At 44.8% G+C, this 22424-nt stretch overlaps 1 protein-coding gene across 1 annotated transcript in view; it reads right to left on the reverse strand.

The window, feature by feature from the left end:
• Nucleotides 1-835: 835 nt before the first annotated feature.
• LOC139367955 (mitochondrial ribosomal protein L23) overlaps nucleotides 836-22424 on the reverse strand; it is a 126271-nt gene continuing 104682 nt past the window's right edge. Inside the window, exon 5 of the mRNA XM_071106381.1 lies at nucleotides 836-1681. Coding sequence (XP_070962482.1) covers nucleotides 1517-1681 — 165 coding nt within the window. The 3' untranslated portion in view covers nucleotides 836-1516. The remainder of the gene's footprint in view (nucleotides 1682-22424) is intronic.

Here is a 22424-nt window from a genome sequence, read left to right on the forward strand (position 1 = left end):
GGGTATGGGGAGGGAGGGGAGGAGGGAGACATAGTTGCTTGGCAAACACCAGAGCTAGATTTCCCAACTTTCATGTGGGGTCTCTTCAGGAGGTGAGGAGAGCAGAGGGGAATTTGGGCTTGCTCTCTCTTTCCCTCTCCAGCTGCTTCTCTGGACGACCAGGGAGGGATGAGGTGGAAGAAAAAGCGTGACAGAGAGAGAAAGAGATGGAGAAAGTTTTGTGGGGGCTTGTTTTGTTCTAAATCAAATAGTTTTATAGCTACGCAGGGGGTGTGTGGTTCCAGGCACAACACAATGGCCAACAGGATCAATATTGACATTCTCCCTGGCGATAGTCCGGTTGGCTCGGTGTGGTCAGAGGACTGAGGTATGAAGGACTGGAACCCACATGGACACGCTGCCATTTTGTGGTCACGGCTGGAGGACAGTTTCAGTAAGGTCCTGGGTTTATCCCACAATGGCAGTTCTTAGACAGCCTTGGGAGAGTATACCCCGGCTCTGTCCCAAACGGCATCCACCTCCTTATATAGTGCACTCATCTTGACCAGAGCCTTATGGGTGCACTACATGGAAAATAGGGTGCCGTTTGGGACGCAACCCTGACCCTCCCTTAAGGACCCTATTAAGGCCCTATTACCGTAAGTCGGCTTTCATCCTTCTGGTCCGTTGCCAGCTCGTAGCACAGCTCATTACTTTATCACAATAACTGGACCACTTTGGCACCACCGTGCTGTATGGGACTGTGTGTGTGTGGAGCGTGGTACTGGAAGTGCCCAGTCCAAGGAAAAACACAGCAGTGGTAGACTAAAGAGAGTAAATGTAACAGTAAGCAGAGGGTTGACAAGTTACTTTTTATTAGCTTTTCCTTGTACAGTAGTTCACAGTAAAACACTCACACAGACATATTGCGGTGAACTGAAAACACATTCCCACACAGTAGCCTTCTCCGTCAGGGAGAGGTGGACAACCCTCCTGTTTGAAAACTACTGGGGGTGCAGGGTTTTGTTCTAGCTCTGCTCTGACACAACTGATTTAACAGTTAATCAGCAGGATTCAGCTACTCTCATCAAAAGAGTGGCTTGTTGAATCGGGTGTGTTAGAGCAGGTTCAGAGCAAAATCCTGGATACCCATCAGTTCTCCAGGCCGAGGGTCGGTCAACACTGGTATAAGTGGTGTTACCTGACAATAGAGAACGTTTCAAATGTTGAAAAACTGTATTTGAATTATTTTCCGTTGTATTTCACCAATTAATATTATGTCTGAACAGCTATTGGTCACATGTTCCATTCTTACAATGACAGTAGCTAGGTTTCCATCCAATTGGCGACAGATTTTCATACGAATAATCTAAGATCTGCATAAAGAAAATATGCAAATTTACCCATCTGTGGTGTTTCCACCAAACGCACTTGTTGCAGATAAAAATCTGTACATGATGACACACAATATTAACACTCTCTCACAAACAAACCCACACACCAGCAGTGCATATCTCCTAACACACAAACTCTCTCTCTAGAGGCCGAACCACTCTGTGACCCCTCCCCTGCGAAGGTCCGGTTTCTGCCTCTGTTTCTCATCCTCCATGAACTTCTCCTGCATCTCCTCCACCGAGCCCTCGGCTGACTTCACATCCTTCTCGGTGAAGATGTCAGGGAACTCAAATGTCTGCTGCTGCACCTGGAGACACAGAGGGAGAGGGTTAGAGACAGATTCACCTAGGGTGAATCTGAAATGGCAACTCGCCACCAACCCCTTTTCCCCTAAGCCCTTGGTCTCTACTCACTTAGCCGACAAGACACAAATGTTTGCGTGCTATAGACTGTAGACAGACTTTATCCAACTCCTTTCTCTATCACCAAAGCTATCGCTTATCTCTCCCTCACAGAAAGTCTCTCTCTCTCCCAGACACAGACAGTCTCTCTCTCTCCCAGACACAGACAGTATCTCTCTCTCTCCCAGACACAGACAGTCTCTCTCTCTCTCCCAGACACAGACAGTCTTTCTCTCTCTCCCAGACACAGACAGTCTTTCTCTCTCTCCCAGACACAGGCAGTCTCTCTCTCCCCCAGACACACAGTCTCTCTCACTCCCTCACAGACAGTCTCTCTCACTCCCTCACAGACAGTCTCTCTCACTCCCTCACAGACAGTCTCTCTCACTCCCAGACACAGATAGTCTCTCTCACTCCCAGACACAGACAGTCTCTCTCTCCTACACGCAGACAGTCTCTCTCTCCCACACGCAGACGGTCTCTCTCTCCCACACGCAGACAGTCTCTCTCTCTCCCTCACAGACAGTCTCTCTCTCTCCCAGACACAGACAGTCTCTCTCTCCCAGACACAGACAGTCTCTCTCTCCCAGACAGACAGTCTCTCTCTCTCTCAGACACAGACAGTCTCTCTCTCTCCCAGACACAGACAGTCTCTCTCTCTCCCAGACACAGACAGTCTCTCTCTCTCCCACACACAGACAGTCTCTCTCTCCCAGACAGTCTCTCTCTCACACACAGACAGTCTCTCTCTCTCCCAGACACAGACAGTCTTTCTCTCTCTCCCAGACACAGACAGTCTTTCTCTCTCTCCCAGACACAGACAGTCTTTCTCTCTCTCCCAGACACAGACAGCCTCTCTCTCTCCCAGACACAGACCGCCTCTCTCTCTCTCCCAGACACAGACAGCCTCTCTCTCTCTCCCAGACACAGACAGTCTTTCTCTCTCCCAGACACAGACAGTCTCTCTCTCTCCCAGACACAGACAGTCTCTCTCTCCCAGACACAGACAGTCTCTCTCTCTCCCAGACACAGACAGTCTCTCTCTCTCTCCCAGACACCGATAGCCTCTCTCTCCCAGACACAGACAGTCTGTCTCTCTCCCAGACAGTCTCTCTCTCTCCCAGACACAGACAGTCTCTCTCTCTCTCCCAGACAGTCTCTCTCTCACACACAGACAGTCTCTCTCTCTCTCTCTCCCAGACACAGACAGTCTCTATCTCTCTCCCAGGCACAGACAGTCTCTCTCTCTCTCCCAGCCTTAGACAGTCTCTCTCTCCCTCCCAGACACAGACAGTCTATCTCTCTCTCCCAGACACATATAGTCTCTCCCTCCCAGACACAGACAGTCTCTCTCTCTCTCCCAGACACATATAGCCTCTCTCTCCCAGACACAGACAGTCTCTCTCTCTCCCAGACAGTCTCTCTCTCTCCCAGACACAGACATTCGCTCTCTCCCAGACAGTCTCTCTCTCACACACAGACAGTCTCTCTCTCTCTCTCTCTCTCTCCCAGACACAGACAGTCTCTCTCTCTCTCCCAGACACAGACAGTCTCTCTCTCTCTCCCAGACACAGACAGTCTCTCTCTCCCTCACAGACACAGACAGTCTCTCTCTCTCTCCTAGACACAGACAGTCTCTCTCTCTCCCAGACACAGACAGTCTCTCTCTCTCCCAGACAGTCTCTCTCTCTCCCAGACACAGACAGTCTCTCTCTCTCCCAGACAGTCTCTCTCTCACACACAGACAGTCTCTCTCTCTCTCTCTCTCCCAGACACAGACAGTCTTTCTCTCTCTCCCAGACACAGACAGTCTTTCTCTCTCTCCCAGACACAGACAGCCCCTCTCTCTCCCAGACACAGACAGTCTCTCTCTCTCTCCCATACACAGTCTTTCTCTCTCTCCCAGACACAGACAGTCTCTCTCTCTCTCCCAGACACAGACAGTCTCTCTCTCTCTCCCATACACAGTCTTTCTCTCTCTCCCAGACACAGACAGTCTCTCTCTCTCTCCCATACACAGTCTTTCTCTCTCTCCCAGACACAGATAGTCTCTCTCTCTCACCCAGACACAGACAGTCTCTCTCTCTCTCCTAGACACAGACAGTCTCTCTCTCTCTCTCCCAGACACAGACAGTCTCTCTCCCTCTCTCCCAGACACAGACAGTCTCTCTCCCTCTCTCCCATACAGTCTCTCTCTATCCCAGACACAGACAGTCTCTCTCTATCCCAGACACAGACAGTCTCTCTCTCTCCCAGACACAGACAGTCTCTCTCTCTCCCAGACACAGACAGTCTCTCTCTCTCCCAGACACAGACAGTCTCTCTCTCTCCCAGACACAGACAGTCTCTCTCTCTCCCAGACACAGACAGTCTCTCTCTCTCCCAGACACAGACAGTATCTCTCTCCCACACACATACAGTCTCTCTCTCTCCCACACACAGACAGTCTCTCTCTCTCCCACACACAGACAATCTCTCTCTCTCCCAGACAGTATCTCTCTCCCAGACAGTCTCTCTCTCTCCCAGACACACAGTCTCTCTCGCTCTCCCAGACACAGACAGTCTCTCTTTCTCCCAGACAGAGACAGTCTCTCTCTCTCCCAGACACAGACAGTCTCTCTCTCTCTCCCAGACACACAGTCTCTCTCTCTCTCCCAGACACAGACAGTCTCTCTTTCTCTCACACACAGACAGTCTCTCTCTCTCTCTCCCAGACACAGACAGTCTCTCTCTCTCTCCCAGGCACAGACAGTCTCTCTCTCTCTCCCAGACACAGACAGTCTCTCTCTCCCTCCCAGACACAGACAGTCTCTCTCTCTCTCCCAGACACAGATAGTCTCTCCCTCCCAGACACAGACAGTCTCTCTCTCTCCCAGACACAGACAGTCTCTCTCTCTCCCAGACACAGACAGTCTCTCTCTCTCCCAGACACAGACAGTCTCTCTCTCTCCCAGACACAGACAGTCTCTCTCTCTCTCCCAGACACAGACAGTCTCTCTCTCTCTCCCAGACACAGATAGCCTCTCTCTCCCAGACACAGACAGTCTCTCTCTCTCCCAGACAGTCTCTCTCTCTCCCAGACACAGACAGTCACTCTCTCCCAGACAGTCTCTCTCTCACACACAGACAGTCTCTCTCTCACACACAGACAGTCTCTCTCTCTCTCTCTCTCCCAGACACAGACAGTCTCTCTCTCTCCCAGACACAGACAGTCTTTCTCTCTCTCCCAGACACAGACAGTCTTTCTCTCTCTCCCAGACACAGACAGTCTCTCTCTCTCCCAGACACAGACAGTCTCTCTCTCTCTCCCATACACAGTCTTTCTCTCTCTCCCAGACACAGACAGTCTCTCTCTCTCTCCCAGACACAGACAGTCTCTCTCTCTCTCCCATACACAGTCTTTCTCTCTCTCCCAGACGCAGACAGTCTCTCTCTCTCACCCAGACACAGACAGTCTCTCTCTCTCTCCTAGACACAGACAGTCTCTCTCTCTCTCTCCCAGACACAGGCAGTCTCTCTCCCTCTCTCCCAGACACAGACAGTCTCTCTCCCTCTCTCCCATACAGTCTATCTCTATCCCAGACACAGACAGTCTCTCTCTCTCCCAGACACAGACCGTCTCTCTCTCTCCCAGACACAGACAGTCTCTCTCTCTCCCAGACACAGACAGTCTCTCTCTCTCCCAGACACAGACAGTCTCTCTCTCTCCCAGACACAGACAGTCTCTCTCTCTCCCAGACACAGACAGTCTCTCTCTCTCCCAGACACAGACAGTATCTCTCTCTCCCACACACAGACAGTCTCTCTCTCTCCCACACACAGACAATCTCTCTCTCTCCCAGACAGTATCTCTCTCCCAGACAGTCTCACTCTCTCCCAGACACAGACAGTCTCTCTCTCTCCCAGACACAGACAGTCTCTCTCTCTCCCAGACACAGACAGTCTCTCTCTCTCCCAGACACAGACAGTCTCTCTCTCTCTCCCAGACACAGACAGTCTCTCTTTCTCCCAGACAGAGACAGTCTCTCTCTCAGACATCTCTCTGTCTGACACAGACAGTCTCTCTCTCCCAGACAGTTTCTCTCTCCCACTCTCTCTCTCAGACAGTCTCTCTCTCTCAGACAGTCTCTCTCTCACAGACAGTCTCTCTCTCACAGACAGTCTCTCTCACAGATACAGACAGTCAATTCAATTCGCTTTATTGGCATGACGCAACAATGCACATTTTGCCAAAGCTTACTTTGGATATTTACAATAAGATTCAAAATTGTCAACGGGACAACAGTAACAACAATAACCAAGGGTCAAAATAACCATACATTGAACAGTAACAATAAGCATACAGTAGGTGAAGGTTGATTGGTCTGTCAGACAGTCCCTTACAGTGCCTTGCGAAAGTATTCGGCCCCCTTGAACTTTGCGACCTTTTGCCACATTTCAGGCTTCAAACATAAATATATAAAACCATATATTTTTGTGAAGAATCAACAACAAGTGGGACACAATCATGAAGTGGAACAACATTTATTGGATATTTCTAACTTTTTTAACAAATCAAAAACTGAAAAATTGGACGTGCAAAATTATTCAGCCCCTTTACTTTCAGTGCAGCAAACTCTCTCCAGAAGTTCAGTGAGGATCTCTGAATGATCCATTGTTGACCTAAATGACTAATGATGATAAATACAATCCACCTGTGTGTAATCAAGTCTCCGTATAAATGCACCTGCACTGTGATAGTCTCAGAGGTCCGTTAAAAGCGCAGAGAGCATCATGAAGAACAAGGAACACACCAGGCAGGTCCGAGATACTGTTGTGAAGAAGTTTAAAGCCGGATTTGGATACAAAAAGATTTCCCAAGCTTTAAACATCCCAAGGAGCACTGTGCAAGCGATAATATTGAAATGGAAGGAGTATCAGACCAATGCAAATCTACCAAGACCTGGCCATCCCTCTAAACGTTCAGCTCATACAAGGAGAAGACTGATCAGAGATGCAGCCAAGAGGCCCATGATCACTCTGGATGAACTGCAGAGATCTACAGCTGAGGTGGGAGACTCTGTCCATAGGACAACAATCAGTCGTATATTGCACAGATCTGGCCTTTATGGAAGAGTGGCAAGAAGAAAGCCATTTCTTAAAGATATCCATAAAAAGTGTCGTTTAAAGTTTGCCACAAGCCACCTGGGAGACACACCAAACATGTGGAAGAATGTGCTCTGGTCAGATGAAACCAAAATTGAACTTTTTGGCAACAATGCAAAACGTTATGTTTGGCGTAAAAGCAACACAGCTGAACACACCATCCCCACTGTCAAACATGGTGGTGGCAGCATCATGGTTTGGGCCTGCTTTTCTTCAGCAGGGACAGGGAAGATGGTTAAAATTGATGGGAAGATGGATGGAGCCAAATACAGGACCATTCTGGAAGAAAACCTGATGGAGTCTGCAAAAGACCTGAGACTGGGACGGAGATTTGTCTTCCAACAAGACAATGATCCAAAACATAAAGCAAAATCTACAATGGAATGGTTCAAAAATAAACATATCCAGTTATTAGAATGGCCAAGTCAAAGTCCAGACCTGAATCCAATCGAGAATCTGTGGAAAGAACTGAAAACTGCTGTTCACAAATGCTCTCCATCCAACCTCACTGAGCTTGAGCTGTTTTGCAAGGAGGAATGGGAAAAAATGTCAGTCTCCCGATGTGCAAAACTGATAGAGACATACCCCAAGCGACTTACAGCTGTAATCGCAGCAAAAGGTGGCGCTACAAAGTATTAACTTAAGGGGGCTGAATAATTTTGCACGCCCAATTTTTCAGTTTTTGATTTGTTAAAAAAGTTTGAAATATCCAATAAATGTCGTTCCACTTCATGATTGTGTCCCACTTGTTGTTGATTCTTCACAAAAAAATACAGTTTTATATCTTTATGTTTGAAGCCTGAAATGTGGCAAAAGGTCGCAAAGTTCAAGGGGGCCGAATACTTTCGCAAGGCACTGTATATATATATATATATATATATATTATACAGACTCTCTCTCTCTCTCTCCCACGACAGTCTCTCTCCCACAGACATCCCCTCTCAGCAAATATTATTGCTGTTGGTCCCACAGTCTCTCTCTCTCCCACGACAGTCTCTCTCCCACAGACATCCTCTCTCTCCCACAGACATCCTCTCTCTCCCACAGACATCCTCTCTCTCCACAGACAATAATAATAGTAGTAGTGGACATGGGATTACCATTAACAACAACAATATTAATGAAAATAACAATACATTATGTCCACTACTATATAGTTTCAAATTCTTTGTATTGAATTATAATTTTGAGAAATAAATATTCTCTTAGGTCTGAGTATTTGTCACAGTGTAATAGGAAATGCAGCTCTGTCTTTACCTCTCCCCTGGAGCAGAGTGAGCACAGCCTGTCCTCTCTGGGCAGCCAGGTTTGTCTGTGACGACCGGTGTCTATAGCCAGACTGTGCTCACTGAGTCTGTACCTAGTCAATGTTTTCCTCAGTTTTCTATCAGTCACAGTGGTCAGATAGTCTGCCACCATGTACTGTCTGTTTAGAGCCAAATAGCATTGAAGTTCACTTTGATTTTTTGTTGTGTCTTTCCAATAGGTGATATATTTTTATTTTTATTTTGTGATGATTTGGTTGGGCCAGATTTTCTGAGTGCTGTCCTGAGGCTCTATGGGGTTGGTTTGGGTTGGTGAACTGAGCCTCAGAACCAGCTGGCTGAGGGGAATCTTCTCTTGTTTCATCTCTTGACATTGTAGAGCTGTGTGATGGAATGTTTTGGGGTCACTTGTTTTTAGATGGTTGTAAAATTTGATGGCTCTTTATTCTATTCGAATGAGGAGGGGGTATTGGCCCAATTCTGCTCTACATGCGTTATTTGGAGTTTTTCTTTGCACTTGCAATACAGTCTTGCAAAACTCAGCATGCAGTATTTCGATTGGATGTTTGTCCCATTTGGTAAATTCATTATTAGAGATTGGACCCCATACTACACTGCCATATAGAGCAATTGGTTCTATAACTGATTAAAAAAAATTGAGCCAGATTCTAATTGGGATTTTGATGTTCCTTTTAATGGCATAGAATGCTCTTCGTGCTTTGTCTCTCAGGTCGTTCAACACCAATGTGAAAGCTACCTGTGTTGCTGATATTTAGTCCTAGATATGTGTAGTTTGTGGTGTGTTCTAATAGAACTGTGTCCAAATAGAATTTATATTTGTCATCCTTATTTCCGGACCTTTTTTGGAATTTCATTATATTTGTTGTTTTTTAGGTTAACGGTCAGAGCCCAGGTCTGACAGAACTTGTGAAGACGATCTAGGTGCTGCTGTAACCCCTCTTTAGTGGGAGACAGCACCACCAGGTCATCTGCGTACAGCAGACACTTGATATCAGTGTTGTGTAGGGTGATACCAGGTGCTGCCGATTCTTCAAATGTTTTTGCCAATTCATTAATGTAGATGTTAAATAGTGTTGGACTTATTGGGCAGCCCTGTTTCACTCCCCGTCCCTGAGAGAAGTCTGTTTGCTTGTTGCCAATTTTAACCGTACATTTGTTTTTATTGATTGATTTCATAAAATCATATGTTTTCCCTCCAATACCACTTTCTATTAGTTTATAAAAAATACCTTTATGCCAAATTGAATCAAATGCTTTCTTGAAATCTACAAAACACGAGTAGATTTTGCCTTTGTTTTGGTTTACTTGTTTATTAATTAGAGTGTGGAGGGTATAAATGTGGTCGGTTGTACGATAATATTTTAGAAATCCAATCTGGCTTCTGCTCAGGACGTTGTGTTCGTCAAGAAAATGATGTAGTCTGCTATTTATAATACTGCAGAGAATTTTCCCCAAGTTGCTGTTAAAGCAAATTCCTCTAATTATTTGGGTCAAATTTGTCTCCATTTTTATAGATTGGTGTGATCAATCCCTGGTTCCAAATATCGGGGAAAATACCTGCAGTGAGGATAATGTTGAAGAGTTTGAGTATAGCCTATATGAATTTGTGGTCTGTATATTTTATTATTTCATTTAAAATACCATCAGCACCACAGGCCTTTTTGGGTTGGAGAGTGCATAGTTTTTCCAATAATTATTCTTCTGTAATTGGGGTATCCACAGGATTCTGATAGTCTTTGACTGCTGATTCAAGGATTTGTTCTTGTATATATTTTTGTTCTGGGCTCTTTGTTATATTGCTGTAGAGGTTTGCAGTGATTTCTCCACATATCCCCATTTTGGATAGCCAATTCCTCATGATGAGGTTAGTTTAATTTATTCCAATTCTCCCAGAAGTGTTTTGATTCTATGGATTCCTCAATTCCATCCAGCTGATTTCTAATGTGCTGTTCCTTTTTTGTTCTTAGGGTGTGTTTGTATTGCTTCAGACAGTCTCTCTCTCTCTGACAGTCTCTCTCTCTCACACACACACACAGTCTCTCTCACACACAAAGTCTCACAGTCTCTCTCTCTCACACATACACACCCACAGAGAGTCCCTCTCTCACACACACACAGAGAGTCTCTCTCTCACACACACAGTCTCCTTCTCACACAGTCTCCCTCTCTCTCACACACACAGTCCCCCTCTCACACACACACACACAGTCTCCCTCTCACACCATCTCCCTCTCTCTCTCAGGGGCAGAGGAGGTTATATATTATTTAGTTGGTACGCTACACCAGCCCATCTCTGGTCCAGGATGCATTAGGCTGCAGGGCAGTCTGTTACATCTGTTACAGCTTAAAGTATCTAGCTTACCACACCTGCCTACCTGTGTGCCTGCAGTTAGGGCTGGGCAATATGGCCTACAAATCATAACATGTACGTGGCCAAATTAGTGGATTTGACAATTTCAGCCACACCAGTTGCTGACAGGTGTATAGAATCAAGCACACAGAATGCAATCTCCATAGACAAACATTGGCAGGAGAATGGCCTTGCTGAAGAGCTCAGAGACTTTCAACGCGGCACCGTAAATTTGGTCAAATTTCGTAATTTTATAAATTTTGTCAAATTTATATTGTGAAGTGGAAACGTCTAGGAGCAACAACGGCTCAGCCGCGAAGTGGTAGGCCACACAAGCTCACAGAATGGAACCGGCGAGTGTTGAAACGCGTCCTTGGTTGCAACACTCACTACCGAGTTCCAAACTACCTCTGGAAGCAACGTCAGCACAATAACTGTTTATCGGCTGGAGTGGTGTCAAGCTCGCCGCCATTGGACTGGAGCAGTGGAAACGCGTTCTCTGGAGGGATGAAGTACGCTTCACCATCTGGCAGTCCAATGGATGAAACTGGGTTTGGCGGATGCCAGGAAAACACTACCTGCCCCAATGCAGAGTGCCAACAGTGAAGTTTGGTGGAGGACTAATGGCCTTAGTTCCAGTGAAGGGAAACCTTTACGCTGCAGCATACAATGACATTGTAGACAATTGTGTGCTTACAACTTTGTGACAACAGATTGGGGAAGGCCCTTTCCTGTTTCAGCATGACAATGCCCCTGTGCACAAAGCGAGGTCCACACAGAAATGGTTTGTTGAGATCGGTGTGGAAGAACTTGACTGGACTGCACAGAGCCCTGACCTCAACTCCAGCTAACAACTTTGGGATGAATTGGAACGCCGACTGCGAGCCTGGCCTAATCGCCTAATATCAGTGCCCGACCTCACTAACGCTCGTGGCTGAATGGAAGCAAGTCCCTGCAGCAATGTTCCAACATCTAGCGGAAGCCTTCCCAGAAGAGTGGAGGCTGTTATAGCAGCAAAGGGGGGACCAACTCGATATTAATGCCCATGATTTTGGAATGAGACGTTTGACATGAAGGTGTCCACATACTCTTGGTGTTGTAGTGTATATCTCAATATTGTTTACGTTTTCTCGAAATAAGCCTTGTTTCACAATTTAAGGTTAATACACTGCATTTCAAAGAGTCAGGAATAACATAATGAATTCAGGACTTGCAAAATTATACGTAGGCTAAATATAAGCCTTCCACTACTAAAAAGTACTAGGGCCAAGTGAAGAGATTTATTTATTTTTGCCAATATTTTGAGAATAAAGTCGAAATCAAATTTCCTGAATAAAGTGGCAATATTCTGAGAATAACAACACAATTAATTTTGAGAGTAAAGTCAACATTTTCAGAATAAAGTCGCAGTTATATTTCAAGATTAAAGTATGGAATTTGCTTAACTGCATGTGCCTCTCTGCGCGCGCCACCATTGAAATGTCTGCAGTTAGATGACCTGGTGAAATTATACTTTAGAATTGGCTTTAGTAACAAAACCTCGCTCTTTTAGCACATAATAACCATATTATTATAAGTAGGCATATTAGGACCTGGAAGAGGTGGTGCCACAGATTATTTTCATAAAGAGGAACCACACGGACTCGGATTAGGTATTTCATCCAAGTCTGTGTGGTTACATACATAGGTAGACAGGTGGGTTGTGTGTGTATGTAGGTGTGTGTGTGTGTGGGGGAGGGGGGTCTAATACACTCGTTCAAACAGAAGTCACATGGTGTCCCCAAAGCAATACCATTGTAACGGCCATGGTGCGTTTTAAAACTGCGAAGAGAGATGGAGTTGGGTGCATCAGTCCCTGTCATGGTGCCCTTCGAATTCGCTACAATGGTATCCTCAATCCCCTGTGTACGCCAACACCTTGCAAAGTATATTTTAAAGAGTAACAGTTAGGCCAGCAGCCTATATGCCAAAACGAAAACTTACACATTTGTGCATAATGGCATGTTGTTTTATGTAAGGGAGGTGACCAAGAACCCGTTGGTCACTCTGACAGAGCTCCAGAGTTCCTCTGTGGAGATGGGAGAACCTTCCAGAAGGACAAACATCTTTGCAGCACTCCACCAAATCGGGCCTTTATGGCAGAGTGGCCAGACGGAAGCCACCACTTAGTAAAAGGAACATGACAGCCCGCTTGGAGTTTGTGAAAAGGCACCTAAAAACTCTCAGACCATGAGAAACAAGATTCTCTGGTTTGATGAAACCAAGATTGAACCCTTTGGCCTGAATGCCAAGCTTCAAGTTTGGAGGAAACCTGCCACCATCCCTACGGTGAAGCATGGTGGTGGCATCATCATGCTGTGGGGATGTTTTTCAGCAGCAGGGACTGAGAAACTAGTCAGGATCGAGGCAAAGATGAATGGAGCAAAGTACAGAGAAATCCTTGATGAAAATCTGCTCCAGAGCGCTCAGGACCTCAGACTGGGGCAAATCTCAATGTCCTTGAGTGGCCCAGACAGAGCCCAGACTTGGACCCGATCAAACATCTCTGGAGAGACCCGAAAACCTGACAGAGCTTGAGAGGATCTGCAGAGAAACATTTGAGAAACTCCCCAAATACAGGTGTGCCAAGCTTGTAGCATCATACTTAAGAAGACTCGAGACTGCAATATTTGCCAAAGGTGCTTCAAAAAAGTATTGAATAAAGGGTCTGAATACGTACGTAAATGTGATCAGTTTATTTATTTTTTATAAATTGGTAAAATGGGTATTGTGTTTAAATTGATGAGAAAAAACGATTTAATCCATTTCAGAATAAGGCGGCAATGTAACAAATGTGGAAAAAGTAAAGGGGTCTGAAAACTTTCCGAATGCACTAACTAAGCATTTACAGGCAATCCGTGTTGCCTTTACAAGTGCTCCTTCACTACGAAAGGGATGAGAGCGCAGATTAAATGCACTAAACATATTAAGCACTGAATGTCAGGATTACAGAGTGTATTATGCATCTATGAGCCAGAAACTGACACATCAAGTCCAAAATGGAAGGTATGGTGGAAATGATAAGATTGTTATAATGCTGTAATTGCAACAGAATAAGGGGTTGTTAGTATGTTCATCTGTGTGTTCTACTGAGGATGGGCATCTGGAAAATTGATGATGTCTTTGGGATACCGCATTCCAGAGCATGAGTTAATGTTTCTGTTCTTTACGGTATCAGGGAGAGATGGCTCCGGTATGAAGTTGGGGGGACAGACACTGGTCTCTACACAATGAGTTCTCATGTTTTTACAGCAGATACTTATGATTCATAGCAGACAGTATCTTTCATGCAAATCTTAACCCTGTGACCCATTCCATACAACTGTTGTTTGTCATGAACATCCAGGAGGATGGACTTTGCTATAAAATGCTGTGGCTCAAACCAGCTGGTTGAGTTCTCAGTGATCACCTCCAGGGGTGGTTACTGACCAGCTCCATTACTGCAGTAAACCAGCTGGTTGAGTTCTCAGTGATCACCTCCAGGGGTGATTACCGACCAGCTGGTTGAAATCTCAGTGGTCACCTCCAGGGGTGGTTACCGACCAGCTCCATTACTGCAGTAAACCAGCTGGTTGAGTTCTCAGTGATCACCTCCAGGGGTGGTTACCAACCAGCTCCATTACTGCAGTAAACCAGCTGGTTGAGTTCTCAGTGATCACCTCCAGGGGTGATTACCGACCAGCTGGTTGAAATCTCAGTGGTCACCTCCAGGGGTGGTTACCGACCAGCTCCATTACTGCAATAAACCAGCTGGTTGAGTTCTCAGTGGTCACCTCCAGGGGTGGTTGCCGACCAGCTGGTTGAGTTCTCAGTGGTCACCTCTAGGGGTGGTTACCGACCAGCTCCATTACTGCAATAAACCAGCTGGTTGAGTTCTCAGTGGTCACCTCCAGGGGTGGTTACCGACCAGCTCCATTACTGCAGTAAACCAGCTGGTTGAGTTTTCAGTGATCACCTCCAGGGGTGGTTACTGACCAGCTCCATTACTGCAATAAACCAGCTGGTTGAGTTCTCAGTGGTCACCTCCAGGGGTGGTTACCGACCAGCTCCATTACTGCAGTAAACCAGCTGGTTGAGTTCTCAGTGATCACCTCCAGGGGTGGTTACTGACCAGCTCCATTACTCCAGTAAACCAGCTGGTTGAGTTCTCAGTGATCACCTCCAGGGGTGATTACCGACCAGCTGGTCACCTCCAGGGGTGATTACCGACCAGCTGGTCACCTCCAGGGGTGGTTACCGACCAGCTCCATTACTGCAGTAAACCAGCTGGTTGAGTTCTCAGTGATCACCTCCAGGGGTGGTTACCGACCAGCTCCATTACTGCAGTAAAACCAGCTGGTTGAGTCCTCAGTGATCACCTCCAGGGGGGATTACTGACCAGCTCCATTACTGTAGTAAACCAGCTGGTTGAGTTCTCAGTGATCACCTCCAGGGGGGATTACTGACCAGCTCCATTACTGCAGTAAACCAGCTGGTTGAGTTCTCAGTGATCATCTCCAGGGGTGGTTGCAATAATTCCACCACAATTTTGGCAACGAGGATGGGATGATGAACTTCATTTTTCCGCTTGTTCCCAGTGAAATCCAGGTTAACCATGCACGGGGAGTTGCATTAGATGCAACCAGGGGAAAGCCACTCTCCACTATTTGGAGCAGATTGAATCCTCATCAGCTGAATGGATACATCATTTGGAACAGAATTAGATTAAGGGTGAGACTGGTTTCTTTCAATAATTGAACTTGAAAGTGCACAGAATTCATAGTACTAATTAGACATTAACTGAACATTTAAGGGAATGAATGACATGAAAAAAGAAAAATTATATACAAAACAACAAAAAAGCCCCTGTTGAGGGTACACTCAGAGCGAGGTCTTCCTTAAGAGGGCCACAACAGCTGGGGTAACTAGCAGGACTGAGTTGAGTTGATAAGTGTACTTAAGTGAGGTATCCTTGGACATGATTGTTAATTAGCCAGTTGCGGGTTACCAAAAGTCCCAATCCATAGTACTGGTTTGATCAAGAGTAGGATTGGTGAGGTTAATGTGTTGAAAGAGGAACTACAGTGCAGGTGACGCCTTGCGAGGGCCTCCGACTTTGAAGTTCAAATTTTAAAGTGTATATAATTGATTTTTTTTTATTTTTTATGAGGTAAACAGGTATGCCCTGGGTTACTATTGTTAGGTGTAATTGTGCATGTTTTTAATATTCCTGGTATTTAGAAAATACGAGGTAAGATAGGATTTTTGGGGCCATGTTACAAAGTTAGGTAAGAGACATGGGTACTCTGTAGGTAGTTTTGCACATTTGGATAGACAGACACTGGATATCCCAGTGTGGATAAAACAACCGGTTTTGGGACCACAAATTCGGCAATATTTTGATAATGGTATGGGTTTCCCTGTTCATACAGACATGGTTTGAAACCCTGTGTGGGTGATCATGAAGGCTCTGTGTGAGCCTGAGGTAAATAATAATTAGTAGATAAGTTAATGATATGCAATAGTTTAAAATAGTTAGGTACATATGTGAAAGCTATAAACCAAAACCACCTATAGAAGTAAGAAAATATTCCTGCAGGTTATAAAAATATTGATTAAGTGTGTTTGGGAACAGTACTGTGTGAATGTGATATGAGAGTTGTGTGAGTGTGTAAATAAGATAAACATTTGCATAATAAGATTATTGAAATTTGGTTGATAAATATTGATTTAATGATATTTTGAGGTTCAGTCCATCACTGGCCATCATAGAATATCTCGGGGTGGTATTGAGAGCGAGATGTTAGCAGCAAGTCTATTGTTTCTGGGAGCCTAGACTTTGCCGTGGTTTCTGGGAGGTTAGAGAACTGTTGAGGATCCCATGACTGGTCGGTCATTGTCCGGGAAACAAGATCATTTTTTTGGTCCTGCTGGTAGTATGTTTGGAGAGCTGCTTAGTAGCTGTGGAGGGTCCGTGAAAACGCCAATGGAATGGTTGATGTGAGTACAAAACAATTTCTTACGTTTTATATGGATTCTGTGAAGATATGAAAATATGATGAATTGTATGTGTGTATAATCTATTACTAGAGATTTGATAAAGTAATACTAGGAATATGAGATGCAACTTAACTTCATTCTACCCCCTCCTTTTTCGAACATTCTGTTAAAAATCGCGCAACATTTCAGCGTCCTGCTACTCATGCCAGGAATATAGTATATGCATATGATTAGTATGTGTGGATAGAAAACACTCTGAAGTTTCTAAAACTGGTTAAATCACGGCTGTGACTATAACAGAGCGTGTGTTTCATCGAAAAGCGCAAGAAAAACTGGTCACTGAAAGCTGAAAAAAGTATCCATGCGCCACTTTCATGTATTGTTTAAAGGACACCAAATTAAATATGGACACGGATGCAATTCCTACAGCTTCCACACAACGTCTGCGTCTCAAGTAGGATCAAGAGGTTAAACAACCCATTCGTAGACATACGTAGGTTTTGAGTTGGTATCTTTAATTGATATTTTGATAAAACTGTCTACAAAGTCTGGGAAATTGTCACAGAAACTGATTGGAGTGTGTCCACTTTTGGTCAAAAGTTGGTTCTTCCCAGCACGAGTTGCTAGATTTATTTAATAAACCATTTTCCATAGAGTATGTGTTGGAGGTTTAAATGGGAGACAGTGCTAAATGTCTTGGGAGGAGGAAGAGCCAGTGCTATAGCAGCCGGTCAAGTGGAGGAACCCATGCAATGAGTTATTGCTTTTATGCTTCTTGTTTTATGAAGAATGTATGCATTTTCTATGTGATTTAATGTTCTTCAATCTTGTAATTTTTTTTAAATTGAGAGAATTCTCAAAATGGGGGATTATGGTGGAAATTACAAGATTATGTTAAAATGCTGTTGCATCAAATGGTTGTTTTATGCAACAGAATAAGGGGTTGTTAGAATGCTCACCTGTGTGTGTTCTACTGGGGATGGGGCTCTGGAAGATTTACAATGTCTTTGGGGATTCCGCATTCCAGAGCATGAGTTAATGTTTCAGTTCTGTTCAATACCGGGAGAGATGGCTCCAGTATGGAGTTGGGGGGCCAGACACTGGTTTCTACACAATGCGTTCTCATGTTTTTACATAATTAGTATCGTTCATGCAAATCTTAACCTTGTGACCCATTCCATACATCTGTTGTGTGTCATGTAGACTGAAGGAGGATGGACTTTGCTATGAAATGCTGTGGCTCAAACCAGCTCGTTGCGTTCTCAGTGATCACCTCCAGGGGTGATTACCGACCAGCTCTATTATTGCAGTAATTAAATATTAAAGTTGGATTGTTTTGAAGAAATCTAAAAGTCTCCCCTTTTGATCACAAAGGTTTAGCCCCACAAAGGTTTAGCCCCCACATAATTTGCAGTCTTTGTCTCATTGAAGACAATGACATCCTGTTTTATCAATTATTTTACATTTAACATTTCAGTAATTTAACAGATGCTCTTATCCAGAGCGACTTACAGTGGGTGCATTCATCTCAATCTTAAGGTAGCTAGTTGAGACAACCACATCAATCATAGTAAGTAAAACTTCTTCAACTGCCTCAACAAAGCAACTATCTGCAAAGTAAGTACTATTAAGAAAATACCTGCTTTCATTCTGCTGTCAAGAGGCAAGGATATGCAGCGTATCACATGCACAGAAATGCGCACGCTCGTACACACACTCCTCTCAATTATGTGTATCCTGGGACTGATAGTGAGGCAGAGTGAGGGGATGTGGTTAAATTGTGAGGTTCTTTAGAGGCACTCTGTACCTCTTCTCAAACTATCCTCTACACACATTCCAGTCTTTCCACACACAAACACGCACGCACACACTTACATACATGCTCCACTTTGCGCACAGAACCCAACAACCCAGGGCTCTACAGTGTGACAATTTAATTTGCATAAGCACCTAAATACACTGCTCAAAAAAATAAAGGGAACACTAAAATAACACACCCTAGATCTGAATGAATGAAATATTCTTATTAAATACTTTTTTTTTACATAGTTGAATGTGCTGACAACAAAATCACACAAAAATCATCAATGGAAATCAAATTTATCAACCCATGGAGGTCTGGATTTGGAGTCACACTCAAAGTTAAAGTTGAAAACCACACTACAGGCTGATCCAACGTTGATGTAATGTCCTTAAAACAAGTCAAAATGAGGCTCAGTAGTGTGTGTGGCCTCCACATGCCTGTATGACCTCCCTACAATGCCTGGGCATGCTCCTGATGAGGTGGTGGATGGTCTCCTGAGGGATCTCCTCCCAGACCTGGACTAAAGCATCCTCCAACTCCTGGACAGTCTGTGGTGCAACGTGGCGTTGGTGGATGGAGCGAGACATGATGTCCAAGATGTGCTCAATTGGATTCAGGTCTGGGGAACGGGCGGGCCAGGCCATAGCATCAATGCCTTCCTCTTGCAGGAACTGCTGACACACTCCAGCCACATGAGGTCTAGCATTGTCTTGCATTAGGAAGAACCCAGGGCCAACCGCACCAGCATATGGTCTCACAAGGGGTCTGAGGATCTCATCTCGGTACCTAATGGCAGTCAGGCTACTTCTGGTGAGCACATGGAGGGCTGTGCGGCCCCCCAAAGAAATGCCACCCCACACCATGACTGACCCACCGCCAAACCGGTCATGCTGGAGGATGTTGCAGGCAGCAGAACGTTCTCCACGGCGTCTCCAGACTCTGTCACATGTGCTCAGTGTGAACCTGCTTTCATCTGTGAAGAGCACAGGGCGCCAGTGGCGAATTTGCCAATCTTTGTGTTCTCTGGCAAATGCCAAACGTCCTGCACGGTGTTGGCCTGTAAGCTCAACCCCCACCTGTGGACGTCGGGCCCTCATACCACCCTCATGGAGTCTGTTTCTGACCGTTTGAGCAGACACATGCACATTTGTGGCCTGCTGGAGGTCATTTTGCAGGGCTCTGGCAGTGCTCCTCCTTGCACAAAGGCAGAGGTAGCATTCCTGCTGCTTGGTTGTTGCCCTCCTACGGCCTCCTCCACGTCTCCTGATGTACTGGCCTGTCTCCTGGTAGCGCCTCCATGCTCTGGACACTACGCTGATAGACACAGCAAACCTTCTTGCCACAGCTCGCATTGATGTGCCATCCTGGATGAGCTGCGCTACCTGAGCAATGTATTATCATTATCATCAGAGGGGAAATGGAGCATTTACATAGTACATTAACAGTACTTATACATATCCTCCTGAAAGGCAACAACACAGAATATTTTAATTTTAATTTTTGTATTAAGTTAACCTTTGTTTAACTAGGCAAGTCAGTTAAGAACAAATTCTTATTTACAATGACAGCATACCCTGGCCAAACCCGGACGACGCTGGGCCAATTGCGCGCCACCCTATGGGACTCACAATCACGTCCTGATGTGATACAGCCTGGAATCGAACCAGGAACTGTAGTGACGGGTCTTGCACTGAGATGCAGTGCCTTAGACCGCAGCACCACTCGGGAGCCCATGTGAAGTATGTTGGTGGTGATCAGTGTGTATGTGTGTTTGGTACATCCTCTCTGAGAATGTTGGTCTCTCTGTCTCCAACCCCAAAATAGTGTGAAAAATGCATATATCACCACATTGTATGGGGTTTACTCCCAACGGGAGGACAACTGACCGCTCGTGTAGTCCAGGAAGGGAATTGACCTGCACCAAAACTCCCTGTATGTGTGTTCTTCATGAGAGCATAACACAAACCCAGCAATATATGACAACAAAAAACAGCAACATCAACCAAACAACCACAAAAAACAGCATCCAGAACAGGGCAAAGGTATGGCTTCTGGCAATTGCCTGAGAGAAACAAGGACTGGCTGCAAATTCAGGAAGGAATTTGTGTGGTGAAGTTCTCACTCACGTAACAGTGAGTGAGCTGGTTAACAACCAAACAGACTAAATATCTGACCTGAATATCTAACTAACTACTAAACATCATCACAGTGTTTGTTAGGCAATAAATGGAAGAAAACAGACTGAAAAAGGGAGGGACTACCTGGATATTTTCTGTTTTTATCTGTTGTTTTTGTTGCGTGTCAACGTGTCCCTGGTCTTCACAATATAACAAAACCATTGTAATATCTTTCAGACAGAAAACCAAGCGTCAAATAGCCTAGAAAAGAGAGCACAAACTAACAATGAGAGGCACCAAGCATACATCATTCACAACCTTAAAAAAAACAATGAGTATGACTGGAGAGGAACTGAGTGTTAACTTAAATCAACTTTCAAAAAACATTGCTTGAAGCTCCGGCCAACAACCTTTACGTATTGCATTCTTGTAACTATGCTAATATGGACTGGACTTGTAATTAGGATTGGATGGTATCCAGATTTTCATAACGTCATACCGTCCCTTCATTAATCCCGGGATTTACGTATTACCAGCGTAGTACACAAGGGGCCACCAAAAACGCAAAAAAGCCCACTGGGCATCTATTACCAGAACACAAACAAAATTTGCACAAGCAATAGCGTATTTCCATGGAGGCTGCTAGCTAAAAATGCTTACGAACACAAACAAAAATAAATTGCCAAGACAGGCAAACCAGCACACTGAGTTCTTCATATAATGTCATTTTTGGTAAGTTAGAACATTTACAATCGAATGTGAATGAGAGACATTGTGCAAACAAACAACGCTTTGATGTATGCTTGTCTGAAGGAACAACAGCACTGGCTCTAGAGTTGCATTTGTACATGCCTAGATGCTCTGCTCGGAGAAGAGGGGGGAGCAGACATGCAGAGACTGATGAGAAAAAAAACTAAAGGAAATCAAGATAGTAGTGCATTCGTAAATCAAGGCCTTTCTTGAGTTGGGCTCTGGGATGGTGCAACTGATGAGAATCTGAGTCCATGGTTGTTGTTGGGGAAAGGGGTTGAGTGTGTATGTGTGTGTGGGTATCCCACAACTGTTGCGAGGGAGTAAAATATGTTAGGGACAATATAGGATGATTCACAATAATTGTTTGCTAATATAATAATTGCTTGCCATAATGTAATTTTGGTAACGGCAAGACTGGCGAGAGGTAAAAATCCTTAGCATAAATTGCCTACATTACAACAAATATTAATAGCTAATTATATATAATACAAATCGAGGTGAGGGCGATGGAAATGCATTTGGCGGTTGATCTGCTTCTGTTCTGTGGGTGGAACTGTGTGCTATTTTCGAAGGATGGGTCCTGGTCTCTCTGGGGCTATGGGATCCGGGTGGTCTGCCAGGCATTGGGATGACAACCACACACGGGATGAGGAGGGCTTTAAGCGGGTGGAATAGGGGGGGACCAATTGGAGGCTTACTTAATAGCAATGCAAATATCATGGTACAGCTATATAGACACTCAATCATCATGTTACTTTTTACTGGTACGTTTACAAACATATATTTTGGTAAATAGAATTGAAACTAGGTGGTCGACCGATTAATCGGAATGGCCGATTAATTAGGGTATTTTTGGGTGGAGATTTGCCGATTTTTAATTTAAATATTTTTTTTGTTTTGTTTTTAGACCTTTATTCAACTAGGCAAGTCAGTAAAGAACACATTCTTATTTTCAATGATGGCCTAGAAACGGTGGGTTAACTGCCTCGTTCAGGGGCAGAACGACAGATTTTCACCTTGTCAGCTCGGGGGATCCAATCTTGCAACCTTACAGTTAATTAGTCCAACGCAAAAACGACCTGCCTCTCTCTCGTTGCACTCCACAAGGAGACCGCCTGTTACGCGAATGCAGTAAGCCAAGGTAAGTTGCTAGCTAGCAATAAACTTATCTTATAA

The sequence above is a fragment of the Oncorhynchus clarkii genome, chromosome 2 (genome assembly GCF_045791955.1).
Source record: "Oncorhynchus clarkii lewisi isolate Uvic-CL-2024 chromosome 2, UVic_Ocla_1.0, whole genome shotgun sequence".
Taxonomy (NCBI): domain Eukaryota; kingdom Metazoa; phylum Chordata; class Actinopteri; order Salmoniformes; family Salmonidae; genus Oncorhynchus; species Oncorhynchus clarkii.